The sequence below is a fragment of the Rhinolophus sinicus genome, linkage group LG04, assembly GCF_036562045.2.
Source record: "Rhinolophus sinicus isolate RSC01 linkage group LG04, ASM3656204v1, whole genome shotgun sequence".
NCBI classification, from domain to species: domain Eukaryota; kingdom Metazoa; phylum Chordata; class Mammalia; order Chiroptera; family Rhinolophidae; genus Rhinolophus; species Rhinolophus sinicus.
The window spans coordinates 142,528,050-142,555,271 of record NC_133754.1 but is presented as its reverse complement, the minus strand read 5'-3'; the positions used below and the strand labels follow the sequence as shown (position 1 = coordinate 142,555,271).

At 35.2% G+C, this 27,222-nt stretch overlaps 1 protein-coding gene across 2 annotated transcripts in view; it reads right to left on the bottom strand.

The window, feature by feature from the left end:
* MAMDC2 (MAM domain containing 2) overlaps nucleotides 1-27,222 on the bottom strand; it is a 132,942-nt gene that overhangs the window by 8,692 nt on the left and 97,028 nt on the right. Inside the window, exons 10-11 of one of the 2 annotated variants that reach the window (XM_074330547.1) lie at nucleotides 14,685-14,778; nucleotides 12,844-12,992 (exon numbers count right to left, since the gene is read on the bottom strand). In XM_074330547.1, the coding sequence (XP_074186648.1) occupies nucleotides 12,844-12,992; nucleotides 14,685-14,778 (243 nt within the window). Of the gene's footprint in view, nucleotides 1-12,839; nucleotides 12,993-14,684; nucleotides 14,779-27,222 lie in introns of both variants that reach the window. The other variant, XM_019730591.2, reaches the window with a different exon arrangement.

Here is a 27,222-nt window from a genome sequence, read left to right as displayed (position 1 = left end):
CTTTCACTGGCAAGAAAATTGCTGCACGAGAAGCACTGGGGTTTTTGCACTTGCCACAATGAAAGAAACTTTTATTGTGTTTTTCTTTAACATTTTCTAACTTAAGCTAGGCTGGATGTAAACAAATACGGATATATATAATCCTAATAGAAGGGTATATTTAATTTTATTCCATGGAAAATAAGGTCAAAGCATGAAAATGACTATGGTTTATCATCTAACTATGTACAAAGGTAGCTCAATCTATCCTATACGTAAGTTACTGGCAGAGTGGACCGAAACTCTGTCTTAATGAATCTTTAACTTAAAAAAGCATTTCCTCCATTAAATAACTCTTAAAGAAAAAAAGAAAAAAAAAAAGAAAGCTTTTGTAAGTGGCTTTGGGGCACTCAAAAGATCCACCTGAATCCTAAATAAAGGACCTTGGCTAAAGATGAAATAATTGGGGGAGGGGAGGGGATGGTTCCTCTGAAAGCTGCTGTCACTGGGAAACAAGAAAGTAGAGGTTATTGGGGCCCTGAAACATAAAGTCTTTTCAGAATGGAAAGGAAGCAATGTATCCCTCATGAGTGAGAGATGACCCAAGAAGTGCCTTTCGTTTAGTGATAATGGTATGAGTACCAGCCAGAATTAGTCTGAGGCCCTAGAAGACAGGAAAACCTCTTCCCCCCTCTAGGATTACCCAGTTGAATTCTTTCTTTCATGAATACAATGCACTGATCACTTAGCCTCAAATGAGTGAAGCATAACTCTGGTAATACTCTTATTTCATGCACCTGTGGGTCTCAGGTATCAGGCCATTACCTAAGGTTTCCATTTTCAGAGATCTTTGTGTTTAGGATCATGAAATATGAAAGGAATCTCCCAAGCTGTTTGATCTGTGTACTTGTGCTCCATTTGGGACAGAGGGGTAATGTAAGCACACGTGTGTCTTTACGGGGCACTGACACCCCCCCACTTTTCTTGAGTCATGTTGGCCTTTCCAAAAATCCTTGTTTCTGTTTGAAGCACGTATGTATATTCCATAACATAAGGCAATCCTGAGTTAGACCAATGCAGGCCAACATCTATACCTGCAAACAATTGTATCTTATTTGTCCACTGATTGGAATTTTCCCCTCTGATACACAAACCGATGAGTCCTCTCGATGCCAAATATGTTTTTCTTCTTGACTTGCATGTGACATTCCTTTCCCCAGAAAAGAGCAGAGTTTCATGGCAAGCCAATCTGCCTCACATGTGTTAGGAAAGCAGGGAAAAGCCCCGTGCGTTGACAAGCTTTGCCACATTACTACTCCAAATGCTGTCTGTCTCAGTAAACAAAAGCTCTGGATGGAAGCCAAGAGCCCCAGCATTCAAACCTCAGCCTGGCTCATATATTCCTGCACATGAAGAATTCCAGTCTGCAGAAGGGATTACTAAGTGGAGGAAACAAATTACTTTCTCTCTGTGGGTCATTGTTTAACATTCAAGATGGGGGGGTTCCAATGGGTCTCCTGGGAGATCAGGGTCCCATCTGTTCTTTGCACAGCAACTGGGATGTGTTGAGACACACACCATATTCGTAATTTGGAACAGTGAAGCAGCTGTTCCTCCAATCTTGCAGCCCCCTTTCACCAGGGCTGGGAAGGAGCTCGGCTAGCTTGTGTGAGGCCATGTGGAGTGAAAAGCTACATAGCTATGCGCAGTAAGCTGGAAGGGGATTCTTAACAATCAGCAGAAAAAAGACACTTGGGAAGAACAACAGCTAAATGTGTCCCTAAAATTGCTTTTTACCATACTTTTTAAATGACTTTTAGAGCTTTTGATAAATGAGGAGTTACAATTTAATGGGTAGCAAGTTTCAGTTTGGGAAAATGAAAAAGTTCTGCAGATTCTTGCACGATAATGCGAATGTATTTAATGCCACTGAACTACTGTATACTTAAAAATGATTGAATGGTAAATTTTATATTATGTATATTTTACCACAATATCTTAAAATGCTTGTCACAGAAACCTCTGTGTAAGTAGGATCTGACAATGTCAGAAACTAGTGTAATAAGTTATTGAAAGATTAGAGAACATTGGAGAATTTAATTATCTAGAGCTAATCCTCAGATAGTTACAGACTCACTGGGTAGCATTGTTATATATCTGATATAACTATCAAAATTCTTAAAAGACAAGGACTTGAATTAGACTGCTATTAAATTTCAGTTATATAACTAACACATTAACTATATAGTTTTGATTTTCTTTTGTCTGACAGCACAATTTTATAAATGAATGTCATTTGGTATTTTAATGTATCATTGATATTTCTGTCATACAAGAGGAAGTGTTCTTAGAAATAAATAAGACTTCTACCTTTACTTAGTAGCATGTTGAAAGAGAATTTAATTGCCACAAATATGAAAGATATACTGAAACACTAAACAGTACCACAAGAGAAACTGATCGTCTCTTTCTCTCGAAATTGTTAAGAAAATGATAAATAGCCGTTTTTCTAGGTTTTAGTTGGGAGGAGGGGAGAGGCAGGACTGGGTGACTTTTAATCTATTCACTGGTGGACTCAGTGAGCTGGGAAATATTACAATGGAAGGCATTTTCTCACTAAACTGGATAGTCAGACATTGATTTATTTATTCTATGATATTTTGGCCACAATATTTCTGTAAAGTCCAGGGAAACTAAAACAATTGTTTAAAAAGAATTCTGACAGTATAACATCAAATAAATGTAAATAAAATTGCAATAGCCAGTAAAACCCTGGGAACTTTGTTAAGACTCATTTTTATTGTCTTGTAAAGAAATAGCATCTGTGTTAGGAAACTTACTGATTCTGCCAGGATAGACCTACTCAAGTAGACGGTGGCAGAAAATGGAAAGACAAATCCTGTGGAGTCCATCCCACCTTGATGCAAGTCAAGATCCATCTGTCACAAATGCCTTTATTATTTTATTAGATAAGGAGCTAAGTGATGGGGCTAGAACTTTATTTTTTGGTCTTTTTTGTTCTGCCCTAATGACTTGTTCTATGAGATGACTGACATAAGCGTTGGAAATGTTCCCCAAACTTTACTCATACAAATACGTCTTCATGATGTTATTTTTGTTTATCCACATATTACCTATGCTATTATTCAGTTAATATTTTTCTTTAAATAGATTCCACCTTTATTACTTAAATATATTTATTCAGATAGGAAATTTATTAGCATGAAAATAGAAAATAAGCCATAAATCTGTGAAATAATCACTTTGATGTATTGGTCATATATTTTTTCTTAGACGTGGATATTACTATGAAATTAAAAAATATTCATCCACCTATCACTTGAGTTACCCATTGGTAGTGTGGAAAACATTGGTTTAAGGTTTGTTAAACCATCTGGTTTCTAGTAAGTCATTTTACGTGTAGTCATTGGCCATAATTTCCTATTTATAAAAGCACAAATGACACAGAACAATGAGTCCAAGAAAGTATCCCAGAGATGCACATCAGATTTTATGGAAGATTTACTAATTGTAAAAATACTAATAACATTCATATGAATGGAGCTTATATAGTATCAAGCTTTTTCACAAATATAATCTCAGTTAATCATCATTGTAACCCTAACAGATTAGCAAGACATCCATTGTTATCTTTATTTTGTGTATAAGGAAACCAAGTTTCAGAGAAGTTACATGGCAGCAAGTGGCAGAGTCAGCTCACTCTTCAGTCATTGGTTTCTCTACTAGGCTACAACATGCTACACCCTAGAATTTGGAAAGGTTTGTTGCATCTCCAGTTACTGAGTCAGGAACTATAGCTCCTTTGGAATTGCTACATATGACGAAGTGTTGATCCTGATAGACACACAATAAACTGTAATGTCTTTATGGTTCTCTTTTTTTTTCTAATGGGCCTATAGTTGCTGACCATCTGATGCAGAGGTCTGTAAAACAGCTTTGTATGCCTCTCTTCTTTCTATTAATATTTTCTTCTTGTGTATGTTTTCCAAGTGTAAATTGATAGGTTTTAAAGATGGGAAGTGAAAAGGTAGAATGCAGTCTACCAGTACAGGTGTATCCTCAGAAAGTCCCAGAACGCACTGGATTCCAAAAAGATTCTGTTATCACCAACACCAAACAAATACCTTCCAGTCATCAAGGAGAAAGATACTATGTTTCTGGTCCAGAGTATGAACCTGTTACTTTACTAATGTATAGGATAGGAAGTTCTACCATTTTTGTATCCTGCCATTATTTTACTGCCTGTATTTGAAAAAGACATAGAAAAGATCATTTAGGACTAAATGCAAAAATAGCAATAAATCAACAAAGCAGGCAATAGAAGATCTCTTTTGGGGGTATAATTTCATTCTTATTTAAATTGCACATCTAATTACAGATAGGTGTGCCGTTGCTATCCCAGCATCCAAGCAGAGAATACTTAAAACTTCCTTCAATGAGTTTCAGAGTTTTAATATTTAAAATGTATATGCGCCTGATTTATAAGATCCTGTCTACCTGCTGCATGCTATAAATCTATACACTTTTGGTAATTTGTTTAGGTAATTAAAATTTTCTTATTATTTTAGACTATATCTCCTGTTGAGGAGAAACTGCAGCGACATTTATGTAAGCAACATTACATTTAATATTAATATATAAATTGCTTTTTAAAAAACATGAGGTGATTGTCAAGTGGTTTCCATGATAATTAAATAAAGAAGACATTTGCAGTATTTTATTACTGTGACAGTTGTCCCCAAGATTTACTACTCAAGATTGAGAATTACAATGAGAAAGAAGGAGAAAATTATAGAGTTTCTTAGGCAGTTTACAGCCAAAGGCAGTATAAATGTAAATTTTAATACTCTCCTACTACCCCTTGTCAAATAATAGAACACCATACAATAACATAATCTCTAATATAGCAAGACCTTGGATAGAACAGCCAGAAATATTAGCAAAAGAATACGGCAGAAAGAAGGCAGAGACACAAAGATCCCATACAAAACACTATGATTTGTTATAGTACAGAAGAAAAGAGCAATGTCTTTAAATTTTGAATACTTTATAATAATTATGTCCTTAAATAATGATGCTGAAAAATGAAATACCAGAGACACCTTCTTCTGGCTATGTTGAGTAATTTGTAGCAGGTCTATATTCCTGCTGAGAGAAATTAGAAAAAATTGGATAAGTAATATACATATTTTCAGAAAACGCCTGTTTTGAAGCTGTAAGAGCCCTTCCCAAGCAGGAAGGACTTGAGGAGCCAAGATAACAGCAAAAGGGGAATGTCAATGAACTGAACTCAACTGAACATTTTTCAAGCTGCTTTTCACCTTGGGGCATTTGCCTATTCAGTTTAGAAACTAAGTGGAGAGCAATTAACAAGATGTAGAGAAACCAACAGATATCAATGGGTTGGGAAGACCATAACTGGAGTTCAGGGCTACCAAAGCAGTCAGGGCTTAAAAGCCAAGTTGTGTGAGAAAACAGAGGCACAGAGAAGTGACCCCATTACTTGGCAATCTTCCCTTGAGGCATGGACCAAGTTCTTAAACTGCAGAGGGCAAGAGCCAAGAAGCCAAATGCAAAATAAAATACAGTTTTCAGCAATCTCATTAGCTGGAGACAAAAGTTGAAGTTTAGGACATACTAAAGAGGAGAACCCTTAATAAAATCCCAGGGGGTATTCTTGGAGATTAAACCCTAGGTGTAGGGAAGAACCAGAGGTCAATCCAGCACAATAGAGCTGCAACACCACCTCAAGTTAGCTCAGTTCTGACTGGACTAAGGTAACCTGCTCTATTCTAGTTGGCTATTTGAGAATAGGTTGTTCCCAGCCAAGAAAAAGCTAAAGGAATTCATCACCACCAAACCAGTATTATAAGAAATGTTAAAGGGATTTCTTTAAGAAGAAGGAAGAAAAGACACATTAAAAATATGAATAATAAAATGGCAATAACTACATATCTATCAACAATTACTTTAAATCTAAATGGATTAAATGCTCCAATCAAAAGACACAGGGTAGCTGAATGGATAAGAAAATAAAACTCTTACATACGCTGCCTAGAAGAGACTCACTTCAGATCGAAAGACATGTAGAGACTGAAAGTAAAGGGATGGAAAAAGATATTTAATGAAAATGGAAACAAAAAAAAAAATCTGGAATAGCAATACTTATACCAGACAAAGTATACTTAAAACAAAGGCTATAACAAGAGATGAAGAAGGACCCAGCAATTCAATTCCACTTTTGGGTATTTAACTGAAGAAACCCAAAACACTACTTCAAAGGAACACGTGCATCCATATATTCATTGCAGATTTAACAATTTGGCGCATGCCTCAAGGGAAGGTTTTCAACTGATGGGGTCACTTCTCTGTGCTTCTGTTTTCTCACAAAACTTGGCTCCTGAGCCCTGACTACTTTGGTAGCCCTGATCTCCAGTTATTGCCAAGATGTGTCCATCAATGGGTAAATGGATAAAGAAGAGGTGGTACATATATACAGTGCAATAGCATTCAGCCATAATGAAGAATGAAACCTTGCCATCTGCAACTACATCAATGGAACCACAGGGTATTATGCTAAGTGAAATAAGTCAGACAGAGAAATATAAATACCATATGATTTCACTTATATGTGGAATCTATAAAACAAAATAAACAGACAAAACAGAAACACACTCATAGATATTGAGAACATTTTGATGGTTGCCAGATGGGAAGGGGTTTGGGGAATGGGTAAAAAATGGGAGGGATTAAGAAGCACAAATTTGTAGTTACAAAATACCAGGGGTGTCAAAAAAATGTATACACGACTTGTATTCCTCTTTTGATATAGGTATATATTGAGTACTACAATTTTAATACAATTTTTTCCTTTCTTAAAATGTGTATACATTTGTTTTGACACCCTCTGTAGTAAAATGGGGATGTAAAGTATAGCATAGGGAATATAGTCAATAATATTGTAATAACTATGTATGGTATCAGATGGTTACTAGATTTATCAGGGTGATCACTTCATGAGTTATATAAATGTCTAAGCACTATGTTGTACACCTGAAACTAATATAATAATGTATATCAACTGTAATTGAAAAAAAATTTAAAAAGAAGAGAATCGGTTGAATCCTCTCTATAGAAAACATCACCAAGAATTCTATAATTTTTCACTTAATGTCCACATATTTAAAGAAACAGTGCCAAATAGGAACAGAACCACAGGTGACCCAGATATGGAGTTATCATTCAATGACTGTAAAACAGTCATAATTAACTATGATTAATTATTTAGTACTATGAGCATTTAATAATATGTTCTAGAAATAGATGATAAGATGGAGAATTTCACCAAAGAACTTGAATATATTAAAAAGAAACAAATATAGAAAAGGATGTGAAATTTTGGAATGGCAGAGTAAGGACCTCTGGAAAATCTGTTTCTCTATAAAAGCAATGAGAACAGTGGCGGGGAGGGGGAAATCAACACTTTCAGAACTCTAGAAATTAACTAAAGGCATGCAACAATATAAGAGTGTTTATTCAAGAAAAATTACTAAATCTTGCTAAGAATGGTGAGCTTTTAACTTGCCCTAATCCCATCTTCATGTCTTCTTCTCCAAAATAGACTTGAAAACCAAGAGCTTTACAACTAGGGTATCTGTGAAAAACAGTAGCCTGCAGCCACTGAAAGGGGAAGAATAGGCATAGAGCTCTTCAAAATCCTATCCCCAGACAACTGTCAGTATTTGACCTTTTGGAAGTTCACTGAAGAGCTCCATTCTCAGGGCTTGGCTTTATTTAACCTGACTGAGGTAAACCTTATTCTTTATGAACAGCCTTATCTCCAAGGCATTTGCTAAAAATAATCAGTTAACTGCGTTAGGTGGTATTAACAATTGAAGCTGACAAAAGGCTGACCAAAGTTTCTTAAAGAAAAAAGTTAGGGAATCGGATGTCTGTGGCAGGCTTTGCAAAGTTCAAAATATTCTTGGCAATCTAGAAAACCACACACATGTGCAGAGGTATGCACATAGCCAGGAGAGAACTGAGAAGGTCCCAATCTATCACTTCCGGCTGACTTTGAGGCTCTGCACACGCATGAAGTGAAGGCTCAGGCAGAGATGTAAATTGCCTGCTGGAACATGGAAAACATTCCCTAACACAAACACAGAGCACCTCTGCGAGGGCTGGAAGAAAATCTCTGTTGAATCATTAGTTGATGATTAAGCTAACTGAGCATATTCTTCAGTGGTCACACCCAACAAAGAATTCAGACTCTACATAATTAGTCCAGGAAAGTCACTAAACAAACAAACAGCAATAATAACAACATCAACAAACAACATCAACAAAGGAAACCCCTGAGGTAGAGCGGGAGCTGCCATATTATATTATTTAAAATGTTTAGTTTTCAACAAAAATTATGAAACATACAAAGAAACAGGAAACTATGGATCATACACAGGATAAAAAGCAGTCAATAGGAACTATTTCTAAGGAAGCACAGACACTGAAATTATAGACAAAGAGTTTAAGTCAACATTTGTTGAAAGAATTAAAAGAAACCATATCTGGAACATTAAAGGAAAGTATGGGAATGATGTATCACAAAATAGAGCATATCATTAAAAAGATAAATTGTAAAAAAAAAACAACTAGAAATTATGGATTTAAAAAGTACAAAACTGAAATGAAAATTCACAAGAGAGCTTCACTGGCAGATTGGAAATGGCAGACAAAAGAATCAGTAAACTTGAAGGCAGGTCAACTGAGATTATCCAATCTAAGGAACAAAAAAAAAGAATGAAGGAAAAATGAACAAAGACTCAGAGGCCAGTGGGATAGCATTTAGTGTACTAACATATGCATAATGGGAGGCCCAAAAGGGAAGAGAGAGAGAAATGGGCAAAAAGAACATTTGAAAATAATAATGGCCATTCCAAACATGATTTTTAAAAAAAGTTAATCTATACACCCAAGGAGGTCAAACAACTATAAGTAGTACAAATTCAAGGAAACTCATACCTAGAAAAATCATAGCTAACTGTTGAGAAAGATAAAGAGAATTCTGAAAGCTATAGAAAAGTGACTCATCATGTACAAGGGAGTCTGAATAAGATTAACAGCTGATTTAGGCCTTAAAGTAGTAAGATGATATAATTCAAAAGTGCTGAAAGAAAACTGAGAATTTATACCAAGAAAAACCATCCTTCAAAAACAAAGGAGAATTTAAGACATTCCCAGATGTAGTGAATTTATCACTACCTACTAAAGGGAGTCCTTCAAGCTGAAATGGAACAACATTAGACAGAAATAAAGATCACCAGTAAAGCCAATTATATTGGGTAAATATTAAGTGTATAAGTGTATTTTTTGTTTCTATCTCTTTTCTGACATCTGATTTAAAAGACAACTGCATAAAGCAATAATTTAAAAATTGTGTCTATGAGCTTATAATATATAAATATCATGTAGATGACAATACAGTATAAAGGAGGGAGGAGGAAATGAAGCCAGGTTCCATATAACATAAAATTAAGTCATAGTAATATGAACTAGATTGTTGTAAATTAAAGATGTTAATTTTAATCTCCAGAACAACTACTAAGAAAATAACTTTATATAGTAGGAAAACTCCAAAAATATGGCGATTAAAATGGTATATTGGAAAATACCTATTGAACACAAAAGAAGGAAGTAATGGAGGAATAAAGAAAAAAAAAGACATAATACATACAGAAAACAAATAGAAAAATGGCAGTCATAAGTTCTACCTTATTAGCAATTATATTAAATGTAAATGAACTAAACACTCTACTCAAAAAATAGATCGGTAGAATGGATTTTTTTAAAAAATGATCCAATTATATGATGTCTCTAAGAGACACACTCTAGATTCAAAGACAAATATGTTGAAAGTAAAAGGTTGGGAAGAAATATAGCATTTACACAGTACCCAAAATAAAACTGGTGTGGTATATACCCAGACTAAATAGACATTAAACAGTGAGATACCACTACACACCTACTAGGATGTCTATAATCAAAAACAGAAAATAAGTTTTTGCAAGTATAGGGAGAAATTGGAACTCTCATACACTGTTTATGTGGATGTAAAATGGTGTAGCTGCTTTGGAAAACAGCCTGACTATTTCTCAAATGGTTAAATATAGAGTTACCATATGATCTAACAATTCCACTCCTGGGTATATACCCAAAGTGAATCAAAACATATGTCTATACAAAAACTTGTACACAAATAGCATAGCATCATTATTCATGATAGCCAAAAAGTAGGAACAACCAAAATGTTCATCAACTGGTGAATGGATAAACAAAATGTATATCAACACATTGGAACATAATTACAATAAAATTAAATGAAGTACAGATTCATGCTACAATATGGATGAACTCTGAAAACATAAATAAAAAGAAGTAAAAGACGCCAATCACAAAAGACTACATACATGTTATATGATTCTATTTATTTGGAAGATCTAGAATAGGCAAATTCATAGAGACAAAATAGAGTAATAGTTATCTAGAGATGGGGTGGGAGTGGGAGGACAAGAGTTGGGGGAGGGAATAAGAGTGACTACTAATGGGTACAGGGTTTATTTTTGAGGTGATAAAAATGTTCTGGAATTAAATGATGATGGCTGCACAAATTTGTGAATATACTAAAAACCACTAAATTGTACACTTTAAAAGAGTGAATTGTATAATATACGTATTTTATCTTAAAAAAAAACTAGTATTTACAGAAACAAATGGAAATTCTAGAATTGAAAAGTAGAATTACGGAAATTAAAAAAATAAATCAATAAGTTTAATGGTATACTGGACACAATTAAAAAGAAGATTTTCAAACTGAAAAAGTAGGTCAATAGAAAATATCCAAACTGGACAATGGAGAGCAAAAGAAAGGAAATATTTGTAAAACAGCATAGAGGATACATAATAAATACAAGGTGAGAACTTTTAATGTATGTGTAATTGGAATCTCAGGAAGAGAAGAGATTGGCCAGAAGCAATATTTGACAAGATAGAGGTCAAAGATTTTTGAAAAGTGATGAAAGACTTCAACCTGACGATTAAGGAAGTTTAATGAACCTCAAACAAAATAACTACAAAGAAGACTACACATATGCATATCATTCTAAATCTCTAGAGACCAAACATACAGAGAAAATATTAAAAGCATCCAGAGAATAAAAGTATACTTTCAAAGTATGACTGACAACTGACTCAAAAGAAATGATGGAAGCCAGAAGACAATTGAATGACATCTTTAAATGTCTGATTTTAAAAACTGATGATGAAGTTAGAATTCTACTCTCAGCAAAAATATCCTTTAAATATAAAAGACAGTAAAGACATTCCCATAACAAAAACAGAAAATTCATCATCAGCAGACTTGCACCAAAAGAAACAAAAGCAAAAAAACCCCAAACAAATGAAAAAACACTAACATCAAAACAAAACAAAACACTAGACGCAGAAGAAAATACTTCTGGCAGAAGAAAAACATTTCCTACAAATGAAAATAATTCAAAAGAGAAACATGAAATTTAAGAAAGGAATGAAGACTAATGGAATGGGGGAAATACATGAAGAAATATAAAATAATACCAACCCATTCATATCTTTTGGGGTATAAAAATATACAGAAATAAAATGCAAGACAAATAGTATAGTAACCATTCAAAGAATAATACTAGTAAAATAATGTAAAAAATAAACAAGCTAATAGAAGAGAAATTAGAATAATAAAGTAAATATAAATCCAAATATATCAGTAACAACATTAAATATTAATGATCAAACTACTCCAATTAAAAGATAAGACTGTGGGGCTGGATAAAGTATAAAACTCAACGATTGTCACACATAAGAGCCACATTAAAAACAAAGTACACAGAAAGTTTGAAAGTTAAATAATGAAGAAAGAAACATAAACACTAGTAAACAGCGCTGGTGAAGCAAACTATCACGCAAAGCAGACTTTAAAATAAGAATCATTACTAGAGATAAAGGGGGACATTTTATACTAAGAAAATGGTTTAGTCACCAGGAAGGTATAATGATTATAAATTTGTATATGCCTAATAACATAGGTCCAAATTAATATATACAAGCAAGAGCTGATGGAACCAAAAGCAGAAACAAACAAATTCACAACCTTAATGGGAAACTAATATACATCTCAACTGAACAGATTTTAAAAAATCAGTAAAAATATAGAAAAAAGGAAGATGATTACAAGCTTGATTCAATAAACATATATAGACCACTATACCCAACAACAACAAAATATACATTATTTTCTAATTCACGTAGAATAGTTACCTAAATTGATTAAGCATCTCAACAAATGGCAACAATTAAAATCATTAAGGGTATGAACAGACGAGTTTTCCATATTTGTTTCAGCTGCTAGAAAGTGTAGAGTCAAGTGTGCATGTCTCCTCCCCTGCCTGCCACTACATTTTCTATGCTAGGCCTCGGTCCTGGCTCTAGTTTAGAGCACCATTTATTTACTTATTTTTACTTCTGTCATTCTTTTTTTTAAAAATCTACTTCTAATTAAATTATCTTTGTATGCATATTTTTCGTCGTAAGCCCATTTAAATATTCTTTGCAGCAAGATACATAAGCAACGTAGTAAATGGAAAGAACGATTTTAAAGGCACATGTTGAATGATCTATCCCTGTGGGTAGCGAGCGTGTGGTACATTCTAGACACAAGACATAAATTTACACATTTCAAAATGCAGTAACTACCTCTAGAATGCTGTTTTAGGTTTCCTTTGGAAACAGCACCACGTGGCGTAACTCACCTACCCCAGTAGTGTGGTCTCCCTTTGGTCCTGTGTATGAGGTGGGAGTTTCTCCCCTCCTCCTGTGCCAGCTGCTCCGGTTTCTTCTCTCCTGAGTAAATGCGCATTCATCTTGTTCAAAAGTACACTCTCCAGGAGTAGGTGGGAGTTTCTCTGCAAGGAAATAGCAGGTGTTGTGAGACACTGCCAACGAATATGTATTCTGTGGCTCGTTGACAGCCCACTCTGCACGTGTGCGTGTTGTCTGGCCATGTGCCATGCGTATAGAGACGCAGACCACCAATGCCAAGCTCTTTGCCTCCAGCTAGAGTCTGGACTTCCACATGGATCCTGCATCCAAAATCTACATCCGAAAGCGTTGGGATACTTTAAGAAAGAAACCTTCTCTGACTTGTGAATTTACTTGCGTGAATGAGCTCACAAAGCTCTGAAAATTGGTGGTATACTGCCTTTATGGAAATATGGGAAATAATAAAATGCGTAATGCAGGAGCTTTCTTCAGAAATTCAGGATGAATGAAGGGAGTCCTCAGAACAAGTCCTTTGCATAAGGGGAAGAATGAAAGAGAACTAAATGGGCATCTGGAGGCATAGCTTAATTTGTATGGAGCAGATTACTCAATTATTCTGTGCATCGGCATTTTTATCTGTAATGTGGGGGTATTAATGGCATCCACCTCATGGGGTTGTGAGGATTTAATGAGATGATATGTGTAAAGTATTTAGAACATGAAGTTCTCAATAAATATCAGCTAAATAAATATTAAAACTTGGTGTTTTGCTACCTGGGGCCACATATTCCATTTTCAGAAACAAATTTTATGTCTTTGGATGCCATCTTCAATAACTTTAATAATCATTATTATTAGAAAGGTGCCACCTCCCAACTTACTGGGCAGTTCTCCTTTGGCTGAAATTGGTGGTACCTTCTATCCAGATTCTTAGCACATTTCTCTAGTAAGTAGGCTCTATTTTATTTTTCTGGCATGATGATTATTTCCCTTCATTTTATTTTACATACAGTACAAGCTAATGAAGTTTCATTCCCTTTTCTACACCTTCTGTGTAGAGATTTTTATCTTGTTCTTTGTTTTGTCGTTGCAGTACCTTGCAAATGAAGGGACTATAAACTAGTTGTCTTTTAATTAAACATGGAAATTATTCTCCAGTGTCAGATCGCTACCATAATTTTCCTGTTTTTTGGTTTTTTTTTAAAGAAATAGACATCACATGATTTAAAATACAGTGGTAATTAAAAGATACAGACCAACAATCTGGGTTGAGGCATTCACCATTTTCTCATTATGTATAATGTCCGACACATAGCCACCATCTTTATTTTGTCACTATCATCAATGCTTGGTCCATTGTTCCATTGTCATTTAACTTACTTAGAAAATATTTATTTTATTATCATTTAAAAAGTATGTTTAGTCAAGTATCTACCTAATAACAATTTCATAAATATTGCTTAAAAATCTGTATTTGTGTAAGACAACAATAAAAATAGCAATAGTAATTATAATGGGCGGTATTTGTTTTTAAAGTACTGTTTTGTGCCAGGTCATTTATATATATTTTCCCCAATATTCAGGTAGGTGTTACTACCTCTCTTACAGATGAGGAAACAGGGATTAAGTTTTATGTACAGAGTCACACATTGCATTTAAGTCTTCATTTCTAAATTCCAAAGCCTACTACACAGCTCTGTAGAAAGGCACGCCTGGCAAGAAAAGAAAAGGGTAAACTAGCACAAATTAAATGTATGTAGTGTGTTCTTAAAGAAACAGGAAATGTCATTTATAGGACAAGGAGACAAAGAGAGGTGAAATGATGGCCATCTTACCTGGAAACCAGCAGCTTCCCAATTCTATTGTAATGTCATCCAGGGCTACAAGGCCACAGTCCCAAAAACTTTTGCACAGGCTCATGAAAACCACCTGCAATTCAGAAAAATAAAACCACAAGTTCTGTTAACTGAAAAATGGGAAGCTCTTACAACCTGGGATTTACTTGGCACTACAGGTATGCATAAAGAAATGACAGACACCACTGCCATATGAACAATAGATCACAGTGGCATGACGAATGGTTAACCATTTATATATGACCTTGGAGTTACTCCTTTTATTTTTGTAAAGCAGAGTCAAGCTCAGAATGGCTTATTGTGTATACTAAGGCTTAAATTAGTTTGCGTTCTTTAAAGAATTGAGAGAGGAAAGCAAGAGGTGAACTGGATGGCAAAGAAAAAAATCCATCAGGGTTTAAGTATTTTCCCCAGATAATCCAAAAAGAGCATACAGAGTTGATGGTATTCTAAGCACTTAACAAACATTTTCAGTACAAACACTACTGATTTTTTGGAAATGACTTCTGGCACTGTGCTTTACTTATATTGGGAACAAAGTCCCATCTGGGGACTTACATTCCATTTCCAAAACAAAAAAAATCTATTAATATATCCCTAGGATGGTATGGCTAATAAAAGCCCTAAACACAATTATTTTATCAGACCAAACATTTACTGTTTTATGTGAAGGAAAAACTAATCCATACCATAAGTTATTAAATTCATTGCACAAGAGAGAGAGTGAAAAGTCTTGGATTTCTTTCCACTAGGCCAATTTTTGAGTCTACTTTTCATAAATAGGATGAGCAGAGAGCACTTTTCAAAACACTTATATTAGATCTTCACTGTACTTTGTGGTTTACAATGCTGCTTTCCATGTATAACCTAATGCTTAATTAGCACAAGGTCCTTCAGTCTATGTTCAATCTCTCAAATACAAATCATAATTCAAAGACAAAGGGTGATGTAACAGAAACTAAAACACAAATTATAAATAATGAAAACATTTTATTTTTTAGGTTCTAATATTCAGTATGCTATATCTTCAATTTATCTATGTTATTAGTAGGAACCCTTTGTTCTTTCATGATCAGAGCCATCAGAATATAGATACTATCTAAAAAGAAAATTTTAAATCATGTGACAGTTTACCAGTATGCACAATATAAAATGTCGTAAGCCGAGATCTGTGAAAGTTTACTTGAACTGTATTCCTATTACTTTAAATTATAAAAAAGATAAATTTGAAGATATAACAATATATAACTATATAAATTAAAATAAAATAAAAATTTTTAACCTCTGTTAATTTTCTCATCTTTAGAGATTCTAGGAATTATCTGAACATGTAAAATATTTTACTTGCAGAATTTATGCCTGGGAAATTATTCCTCATTTGCAAAGCAAAGGTCTGTGGCATCAGCCATGAATGCAGTTACATTTTATCAGCAATTTCTATTGTTATATGGGAAGGAATAGCAATCGTCTCATAATTTATTGAATTAATTGTGCTGCAGAGAGAAAAGTCTTGGCTTTCTATCATTTTGGCAGCTTTAAAGTCTATTTTTCACAATAACAGTGAAAAGTACTTTTTCAAAATGAATCTGTGGTAGTAAAATGATTCACCATGTAAATTATGACCTGAATAAGACTCAGACATTTGGCGTGTAAATGTATTCTAAAGAGAAGAAATATTTACATGCTTCCATACATTTACTACAACATTATACTAAACAGCATAAAACTAAACAAATGAAACAACCCCAAATTCCAATAATAGAGGAAATAAATAAACTGTGGTACCACAATATAAGAAATAAGCAATCATTAACTTGTAAATATTACTTAGTAGTGCAGAAATACATTCCTCTCATAACGTTAACTGAAAAAAGCTGATTATAATAACAAAATAAGATAAAATTATATCTAACTCATCTAAAAATACATAGAAACAAACCCCTGAAAATTTACCAAATTTATAACAATTATGTTAGGCTCATGAAATCAGGGATATTAAACAGAATTTCCCCTTATTTTACAGACATTCTATAATTTTGTTATATTTATTTATTTTTTTTAAAAAACAAAACAGGAATCATGATATCTATGGTTAATATATATAATACTGATTGTGTGTTTCCTAGACTGGCATTGTTTATTATGATAGCTACTAGGACATGTGGCTATTTAAGTTAAAATTAAGAATTCATTTCTTTAGTCACGCTAGTCATATTTCAAGTGCTCAATAACCATGTAGAGCTAGTGGCCAACTGAACTGGACACAACAGATGTATCACATTTCCTCACTGCATAATGTTCCATTGGCTAGAACTTCCTGAGTTTTTTTGTACATTCCAAACAATCTGTGAACTGCCACAGCGGGTAAAGTGAAAATGCTAAAAATGTTCTGGATAACTATGGGCCATTAGGTTGTTCTAGTGGAGAACTCTTCCCACAGGTAGAATACTAGCCAGACCACATGATGTTCTCTCTGATAAAAGGTCCACAAAGTCAGTCAGCTATGGGCTATATTTGAATTATGGCATCAAACCTCAAATCTGTTTGGCAGTTGTCTATAAGCATTCCAACACAAAAGAAACATGACAAGATCTGCTATTTGGTCTAACACATTGGATTTTCCACCCTGCAATTAATGCTGACAATGTCAACTTCTATTCTTACGCCACCATCCTACATTGTGAGGGCTACTTGAGGTGGAGAGGTTATTTTAGGGTAGCTGGTGACAGGGCAAGCGGAGCTGATGATGGGGCCTGGTTGACACAAGTCAAAGAGAAAGGCAAACATCTTGGTCTGTTCTGAAGAACTCTGTCCCTGGGTCCAGTTAAGAATGTGATAAGCTGGAATTGGCCATAGTCTAAATTCCTGAGGGATTATCCTCTTGTTTATTTATAGATCTTTTAAAAAAAAAAAGAATGTTTATTTCATTTCATTTTAGGCAAGACGTATCTCAAAGCAAGTGGGATATCTCTAAACTGGGGGGAAAAAATCTTAGGCAACTTGAATGTATAATATCTATTTGATAGGGAAGAAGAAGAGGACAAAGTAAAATGATATCCCCTAGGCAGGTATTCCTGATTTTATGCAAATCTCTGAAAGTTAGGGACAAACTAGATGTACGTAAATCAATTTGTTTCTGTGTACTAAAGGTTCCAGTGTTTAGGTACTGGTGATACATTAACATTTTTGTTTTGATAGCAAGTATTCCTTGTTGAGGAAACTTACCTAGATTAATTTTGGAAATACAGATAAGTAGTGAACAGAGAGCTGTATAAATAAATAATTTGCAAACAAATAATTTTAAATCTAGTCAAGGAAGGATCAATAATAGTACTTAACTTTTTATCATTCTAAAAGTAGAAATTGCACGTGCTAATTTATCTATAGTGGGGTGTTCCAATCTCAGCATTAGTGACATTTCGGGCCTGATAATTCTTTGTTGTGGGGGCGCCCCTATGCATTGTAGAATGTTAAGCATCAACCCTGGTGTCTGCCTACTAGATACCAGTATCACCCGCCACGTCATAACAATCAAAAACGTCTCCTTCAGACATTGCCAAAAATCCTGGGGTTGGTGTATATGGCAAAATCTCCTCTGGTTGAGAACTACTGGTCAAGGGTGGCAGAAAACTGCTGTTCGATGATGAAACCCTACTTCCTAAATTCCTATTCTGTGGCGTCTCTGTGCTGGGCACTCTCAGATTTGTTCCCTCAGTTTTGGATTCACTGCCAATTTCAACCTATTTATTCTTCCTGGTCAGAACAGGATGATTGTTTTGTTTTAAAAGTGGACTGACTGAGGTAGTTTTCTCTTCCTCTGCACATCACTGGGTGGTGGTTCTAAGAAACAACAAAATATCCTAAAGCCCTAGAAATAACAGGCAAAGGAAGAAAAAGACACGGGGGATGCACTACCACTCAAACTGAGTAATCATCCCAGAGATCATTAGGTTTTACTGCTCCAATTTCCTTCAGAAAACTGCATAGTCGCAGGGCAAAAGAATCTCTTCTTTGTTTATATCCTTCTCCGTTTCAAAAAAAAAAAAAAAGATTTACTCCCTCAAAATAACATACTGTCAAGCAGGAGATCCTAAAACGTAACTGAGCAAACTTTCCTCAGAGTATACAATTTTAACTCTCTCCCAAAGTTTTTGTGGTGGCAGGGAGGGAAAGCAGTGGGGTTGTGAGAGGGCCTGCATAGAAACCCACACAGTGTTAGTCAGAGGGGCTATCCTGCTAGACCACCCCTAGACCTGTAAAAGTCCATACAAGTTCCCAGGTAAAGCACCTAGGGAAGAAAAAGTAGAGAAACAGATATGTCAGGAACTTATTTCCCCAAACCAAGTCAGGTTGGATTTTTTTTTAAAAATTAGGATTACTGATTTTAACTTTACAAAGTCTCATAGTTTAAGGGCTTCCCAACACAATGAATAGGATTTTGCTGAGGGAGGGAGGAAATCAAGCTTTGTAGGGAGCTGTGGAATATACAACCACAAACCTTTGTTGTACAGCTAAAAAGGATTGTCTGTATTCAAGAACTAAACACCAGCTATGTGAACTGGTTTTTCAGTCTTTTTCCTTTCAGTGTCTTTTATAGTAGTTTCCATGGCCTGCTGGATATACATAGTTAGTTGGCCAGATTGTTGGGTTAGTCCACCACCTACTTCATTAACTACATAGCCCCAGTAGGCCTATAATTAGTATGTGAGTGACAGTTTGCAGAAATGGCCTTCTAACTTCCCACAGGAACATTTCAATTCCATGCCAACAATACCATAAAGTACCCATGTTCACAAAACAAACCTAGCTAGGCTCTTCCAAGCGGTGGACCTCAGCAATTTACCAGAGGATTGATTCTGGATTAAATTTAACTTTTCTTCTGATGAGGTTAAAATCCTTTGACATCACTCGTGCATATAAATTTGGATGTGGCAACTACAGAGTAGTTGGAATAATTAGTCACAAAATTACTATAATCCAGTTAGTGACAATCCAGAGCTTTTCATTAACGGGTATTGACACCATTCCAGGATATACTATATAATGCAATTGCATTCATTTAACTGATTGACACATTAAGTTGTAATAGAATTTTTAAAATACAAAGACACAAAGTACAACAAAACAAAAATTCTAATATTAAGACACTTGGCTAAAAGGATAACATTTTCACAGATCCCTAAAAGATAGGCTGAGGGGAGCTTTATCTAGAAAAATGAGTATGAGACTTTAGCATTTTTAGACAGCCATGTTTTAGGAAATAGTTGCTAAATTGTAACAGCATGCCTCCTGCAGATACTATATTAAGTCTTCCGATCCCACAAAAGGCAGAATGACGTGTTTTTAAATGTCTTTAACTGACCAACACTTTTTTCGTTCTTAAAAGCCCCATATGTTTTGTTTTTTTCTTTTTTTAAAGTCTCATCTGCTTTAATTCAGCTTTTGGCTTTGGCAAGCAACAAAGATTGACCTGCTTCCAGCTTCTTTCAGCGTGAGTCTTTCTGCTCATGGGAGCCTTCCATTCTGGGGTAGAAAAAACACAGTGGTAGGTAGACTTGCAGATCTACAGTCCAAGTTTTTCTTTGCTATTTTGTTAGCTAATATCCAGATTAATAGCTGGTTACTATCCAGATCTCTCAACTCATTGATTTCAGAAATCTCCATTATTTTCAGATCTTTTGGTCACTGTAAAGGAGGGGAAGATTCCAGAAGAGACCTCAGAATCAGGAATCCTTCAGGAAGATTCCAGAAGAGACCTCAGAATCCTTTTTTAGAATGAGGAAAAGGCCCAGAGACCCTGTGATATAAGCCCAAGGCCACACCCAGCTGCACACCCAGCCGTGAACATCACATTCCGAATCTCCAACAGAGCGTGTGTCATTCTATCAACTTGCTCATTTTCTCCTTTTGGTTTAGGTGGTTTAAAATATAATTCTGAAAGGCTTGAAACTTCCCCAATTAATAGCAGTGGACCAAACATGTCTTTGACTTGTGTTTACAGCCAGCTTCCTATCATTTTGCCTTATGTCTGTTTATGAAGAGTTTTTGGTCACCTGATACCAGTACCTGAATCTTACATAGATCCTGGCTGAATTTCAGGAATGGCAAATGCTGAAATCTTTTCTCTCAGTTGGTAACTTCTTCCCTCCATAGCAGGTGGGCACTCACCTCAGTGATGTCCTACTTTCCATTAGCTGAGGACCCTACCTCCTGTTCCATACTGAAAATTTAGGCTCATAGGAAAGAATTCCCTCAAATCTCCACATCCACACCTACAACCTTATCTACATTTGCACCCATTTTCACTCTCTTTCCTTGTTTTTTGGGAGCAAGGTCTATCCGACTGCTGAGATTATGCTCTTCTCATTGTGGGGCACAGATAATTTAATCCCGCACAATTAATACTGAGGATCCAAATGGAAAATAAAATTGAAAAGCCTCTGAAAAAAATGAACATTAGAAAAAGGTAAGATGGTATCATTTTCAGCGTTTAGAGTCTATTTCCAAACCTAATAATGAAGATGCTATTATATATAATTATTCCATAAACCTTTCATTATCACTGAAGGAAATTACACTTGACTGTCTCCCTGATTTTTACGTACTCTCTTCAGGGGGCAGGTGTCTTGAAAAAAAACAATGTTGCATGGACATACAATACGGTTTATCTCTGGTCTACCTCCCTTAGGGAAGATCCCTGGTCAAATACTTTCCTGACTAACATAATGTAATGCAAGGACCAGTTTGATTGTCAAGTCCAAGGATGGACATCATAATACAGCACTATTGTTACGGGTCACTTGGATGGAGATATAAAAATGTCAATCCTCACAGAAGACATGCAGAATGCAATCAATAAACAGCAAAAAAGGAAAAACCTTGATGTTTGTCTTGACCCTCAAGAGCTGACCCCAGCTCCAGATGAATTTCTCCTGGGTCAGGAGAAGACAGCAGATACTTTAGTAGTGCCCTGCTAATACCCAAGCAGGAATACTCACTTTGCTCTACACTTGTCTGAGACATAGAGACAGTTGTTGGCCTTATTTTCATTGATTCCAAAGGTAAAGTGTAGATCCTTGACTTGAAGAGCTATGGTTAAAGCTTATATAACATTTTAGCTATTGTCCCAACTGACATAATCATCCCCTACTGATAGATAACTCGGCAGTTTCTAATTTCTCAATGTTACAAATATTGCTGTGATGAATATTGGTAGTTAAATCTTTGTGCATAACCATGATTGTTTCCTTATGATAAACCCCTAAAAGTACAATTGTTATGCCAAAAGGTATACATTTTGGGGACTTTTTTTTGATACATATAATTGAAATGTCATCTAGAAAAATTACATCAATTTACCCTCACACTAAAGATTATGAGAATCCTTATTTCCTTGCATCCTCACCTCTCTGGGGTAATGTTTTATATCTATATAAAAATATTATATATATTTAAGTGTTCATATATATAACTCATATGTACATATACATATTTTCTATATATATATATAAAATGTGAAATAATATGTTATATATTATATATTATACATTACATATATATTTTTTGGTCCAAAGTGAAAGATTTATTTTTTAATTAGTAAACAGAACAATATAAACAGTATATATTATGAGTATAGCTATCAATACAAACATCACACTCTAGATTATTATATTTTAAAAAGATCTTTATCCATTTGATAAATAAAAAACTTAATGCATTATTAATTTTTAAGTTTTTGATTATGAATGGGTTTGGATACATTTGTACATTTATTTTCCAGTAGTATTTATTTTTTATATATGTGAAAGTGGTTTATATATATAGCATATATTGTATATATATTATATATATTATAAATATTATATTAAATATATCCATTGTCTGCTTTCCTATTGGTTAGTTCACCTTTTGCTTATTGACTTATTAGAGTAAATTTATATAATAACTGTATTAAGTTTGTCATATATGTTGCAACCTTTCTTTCCTGTCTTCACATTTGCCTTTTTTCAGGTATGTCTATTAGGCAATCATTACTTGGAGGATGAAACTAAGGGAGAACCAAATGTCTTGGTTTGAAGACTGAGATGAAATAGGCAAGCAACAAATAGTAATGCATCCTTGAGCATTGTATAGATACACATGTAACCTGACACTGGACAGAAAATAGAAGCTCGTGGCCCATCAGTGGTATGGTGGGTGATGTCACAGGGAGCTGGCTTGTGGACTGCCTGGAGAGAGACTACTAGGGGTAGATACTGAAAAAAAACAGCAGAAAATGGCCACAGAAAGTCATACAAGAGGAGAAAAAGATGGGAATATCTATGAAAAAGGAAATAAGGTATTATTTCCTGGGTGAAAGTGGAGAGTATTAACGTGTGAATTGTCAATTTCCAAGTAAGTGAATTAAGCTTATTGTACCAAGTCTTTGAGCTCAGAAGTAGCTACCTGGTCTATGAGCTGAGAAAACAAGAAGATCCCTAGAGAAACTCAATGTGAGTATCAAAATATAATGGTGCCCCATCCAATAAAACTTAGGAAAAGAATCCCTAACACTGTAGCTATTTTAAGGCTGTGAAATACTCAAACAATTGGGAATTTGGAAGGGTGGTGGGAAGTCGTGTTTTCAGGTTCATAAGCAATCCTTGGAATAAATGTTTGTTTAATTACATTTATTAATAAAACTATGGGGAAAGAATGCCTATTCTTTCTTTTTCAGCTATCTCAATGGTGCTGGGAGGACAAATGTGATAATCAGCAATATTCCATGAAATTAATTCCTCTGGAAAGTCATGAAGGAATGCACTGACATAAACACTACACCTGTGTAAACTGAATGTTAGCAACTACCAGTGGTGCTAACCAGTCTTTCCAGTCATTTCCCCATAAGCTGACATGAAATGCAGAAGCCCTCAACAAATACCTGAAAGGAAATAAAAAGAACAAAAACCAGAGTTATCTCAACCTTGCCTTACTCATATTTAAAGCAATTTAGAAATCCGGGACTGACAACCGATACTGAGTGTAACTTGAAAAACTCAAGAATAGGCTCCTTTTCCATACTTAGCCCCTCTATTTAATTTTACATCAAAATCTATTCCACTTAACAGTATAATTTTCCATGCTCTGTGTACGGAACCACTCTAATTTGTTCTATAATGTATTGATTATCTTGTCAGTAATTAATGATCTTGCTATTTCTGCTTTGTACTCAGCTGCCTTGCTTTAATTATGCTGGGGCAGTAGCATCCTGTAGCAGCTCTTCCCGAGTGTTCCCAGACATCATGAAATGTGACAGGAAGATGATCTCTCATGTATCTTGCCTATACATTGGTTTTCTGGTTCTTTAATCCTTTCATAGCCAGATATCTTGTTATTAAATAGTCACCTATTCATAACTCTCTCTAGAAATTTCCTAGACTTGCTCTTCTATTTGATGAACTTCTAAGCACTGCCTTTAAAAATTTCAGAACCCTAGATATTTTACATCTAGTTTCATTTTCACTATTAAAGGACAAAGTTAAAAGGAAGATTTTAAAAGCGAAATCCAAATCACAGATTTAAATTTCATTGATATGTTTTTTTCCTAAAAGGAGATAATTGTAAGAGGAAATAAAGAAATAGAGAAAGCTATCCACAAGGACAGAGCTGCATAATACCAACAGACAGTTCCTGACATTAAGACCCCTAAAAATAAAATAGAAGGTAGAAGAGGCTTAGCGGTCATCTTAAAACAGGTCCTTATTTCATAGAGAGGTTACATGACAATCTGATCTATATAGTTAATGTCAGATTCAAGACGTAAAGCCAAGTCTTCCTATTCCAGACACAAATCTCATTCTAACATGTAAAATACAAGTTAATGACTTACAAAAGATTTGAAGAGGAAGGGGTGCTTGAGATGGACTTTGAGAGAAGGATAGCATTTTCTCAGACATGATGATTCCCGCAGCAAGACCAATGCGATAAATAAACCCTTTGACAAAGCACTCGGGGAGAAAGGCAGAGGTCAGAAAGTGAGGATTTTTGGAATGAGAAACTGCACTGGAGAATAGACAATAAATGAAACATTTTTCCAGAAGTTTGAATACTACAGGAATGGGATGGGGGGCAGCTCAAATGAGTACAAAGGTGAAAGGAAGGTTTGTTCATTTGTGTGACCAACATATTGTGGCAGTGTGGAAAGGACTAATGGAGACTGAAGATTTATGAGAGAGAGAATAATTTAAGAAATAAGGTCCCAGAGAAGGAAGGAGGGTGAAATCAAATGCATCTCATTGGATGGATGGGTTGATTTTGACTAAGAGCAAGAATAATATTACATCCTTTGTGAGATTCATCGAGCGACAGAGACAGGTGACGATTCAGAAAGGAACAGAATTGAAGGGGCTTGTGTTGAATGCCTTCATCCTTTTGGGAGATGAACCCATGAGGTCATATCCTAGGAATGAGGCAGGGAGAATCAAGTTGGAAACTTGTGAGTGAAATGGATCTGAACATCTGAGTGGGGTATGAGATGGGAAGTCAACTAGAGATGAGATGAATAAAAAGGCTTTCCCTGCAACATGGAGGGCACAGAGATTAGTTTTATTTTCTTCAGTTGTGCTGAGAAACCCAGGTAAAAGAAGATGGAATGAGTTGCTGAGGATTCCCAGGAGTTAAGAGGACCAAGGTGGAAGAAGCCAGAAGAACCTGGGGGAGGAGAGAGTGTGATGCAGAGCGAGCACATCCTTGTCGAAAGACTGAATGAAGGCTGGGAAAAGCTGTGTCGGGTGACAGGGAAATGATGAGGAAAATTGAGAGGGCTGGTGAAATCTCACATGGGTCTTTGGGTATAGGAAACTGCCATGATGCAAGCATGGGAAGTTTTTTCAAAGGGAAGAATCACAGTTTTTGGTTTTAATAAGTGTTATCATAAAAAGCCCCAAACCAGACTTGGTGTCCTTATATCAACACCAGCTGGGTATTCTTGCTTTGAAGGGTTCACACTGAAATTTCATGCAGAAGAAATTGCTCAGGTGTGGGGCCATAAGAGATTATAGTTTATATACCCCAAAGGCAGAAACACATAATCTTCTTTTGATCGATTTTTGTTATTCTTCCTTGCCATCAACACACGTTTATTGACAGTTCAGTTCTCTTTCTTAACTACTGAGTAACCACTCTGTTCCAGAAATTGTGTTCACATTAGAAATAAAAAAATAAATAAAATAAAACATGGATCTCTGTTCTCCAGAAGCTTACAGTCTGGTTAATGAAGATAGGCAGGCAAGTAGACAACTTCAATATGATGCATGAACTATGATGCTATGATAGTAGATTAATGCTAAGAGGGGCCACATAAGACAAGGTTTCTGTGTCAAGTTCTCTGAGGGAGTTGCCACCTTAAATAAAATTCTTTAATACAGAGCTTATCAGAGTTTCTAATATGTTATCATGCATTGTGAATCTTCATATGTGTATATGGAAGAATAAACACCTAGTATGCAAAATTTCCCCAGTTCATTTGACCACAGACCCCTTCTCAATGGAACAACTCAAGAAATTTGTACCCCATGAGATATACCTTGAAAAATGCTGACCAAAGTTTCTTGCTGGGTGAAAAAAAAAAATGTATTTGAATTTTTTCAGATTGGCCAGATGGGGGTTTTCTCCAAATCCATAAATGACTTTTGAAGTTTATTTGCTTTTTTAATCCTCTAACAGAATAAAGATGTAGACTTAGAAGAATTTACCGTGAAGATATTAATGACTGCTGAGCTGATCATTAAGCGAGACTGGATGAAACAGAATGCCTGGTCATTCTCTCATTTATGGGCCATTTAACCTTTTTTTTCCAAAAGAAATATTTAATGAACACAATATTGAGTTCCTCTCAGTGCTTCTAATTAATAGACCACGTAAAGATTTTTGTTAAAGAGAAAACTAGCTTCAGGCCAGGAGATATTTCAGGACCTAGTATACATGCTGCAGTGACCAAGCATAATGTTAAAATAAGGATTTAAATACATGAAGGCTAGCATTCTATCATTATGAAATTTCTGATGACTCACTAATCTCTCCTGACATTTGGCTTTTAGTGAAAAGCATTTTGGAGTGAATTGTTGCCTCTCCTTACTATCCTCTCTAGTGTACTAAAGTCTCAAGGTAACTCTTGATTACCTGCTCTCTATTTCGTAACATCCTGGGGAAAAACAGATCAGTAAAACCATTTCATGATTCCTGCCCTTTCGTATTGTTTCTAAAACCTTAAACATTTATTTTCAGATGTTCATGATGTATAAAAGCAGCCATTTCATTAAGAAAGTCTAGTAGTATTAAAACAAAGGTTTAACTCTAACCTGATTTTCAGTTTACAGAATACTTCACAGCAAAAATCAAGGTGTAGAAATATCAATGTACTAAAGAGATGTTACCTTGAAACCTTATGAGCACTCTTCTCTCTCTCTCTCTCTCTCTCTCTCTCTCTCTCTCTCTCTCTCTCTCTCCACCTACATTTCATAAATGCTAACTATGTGAC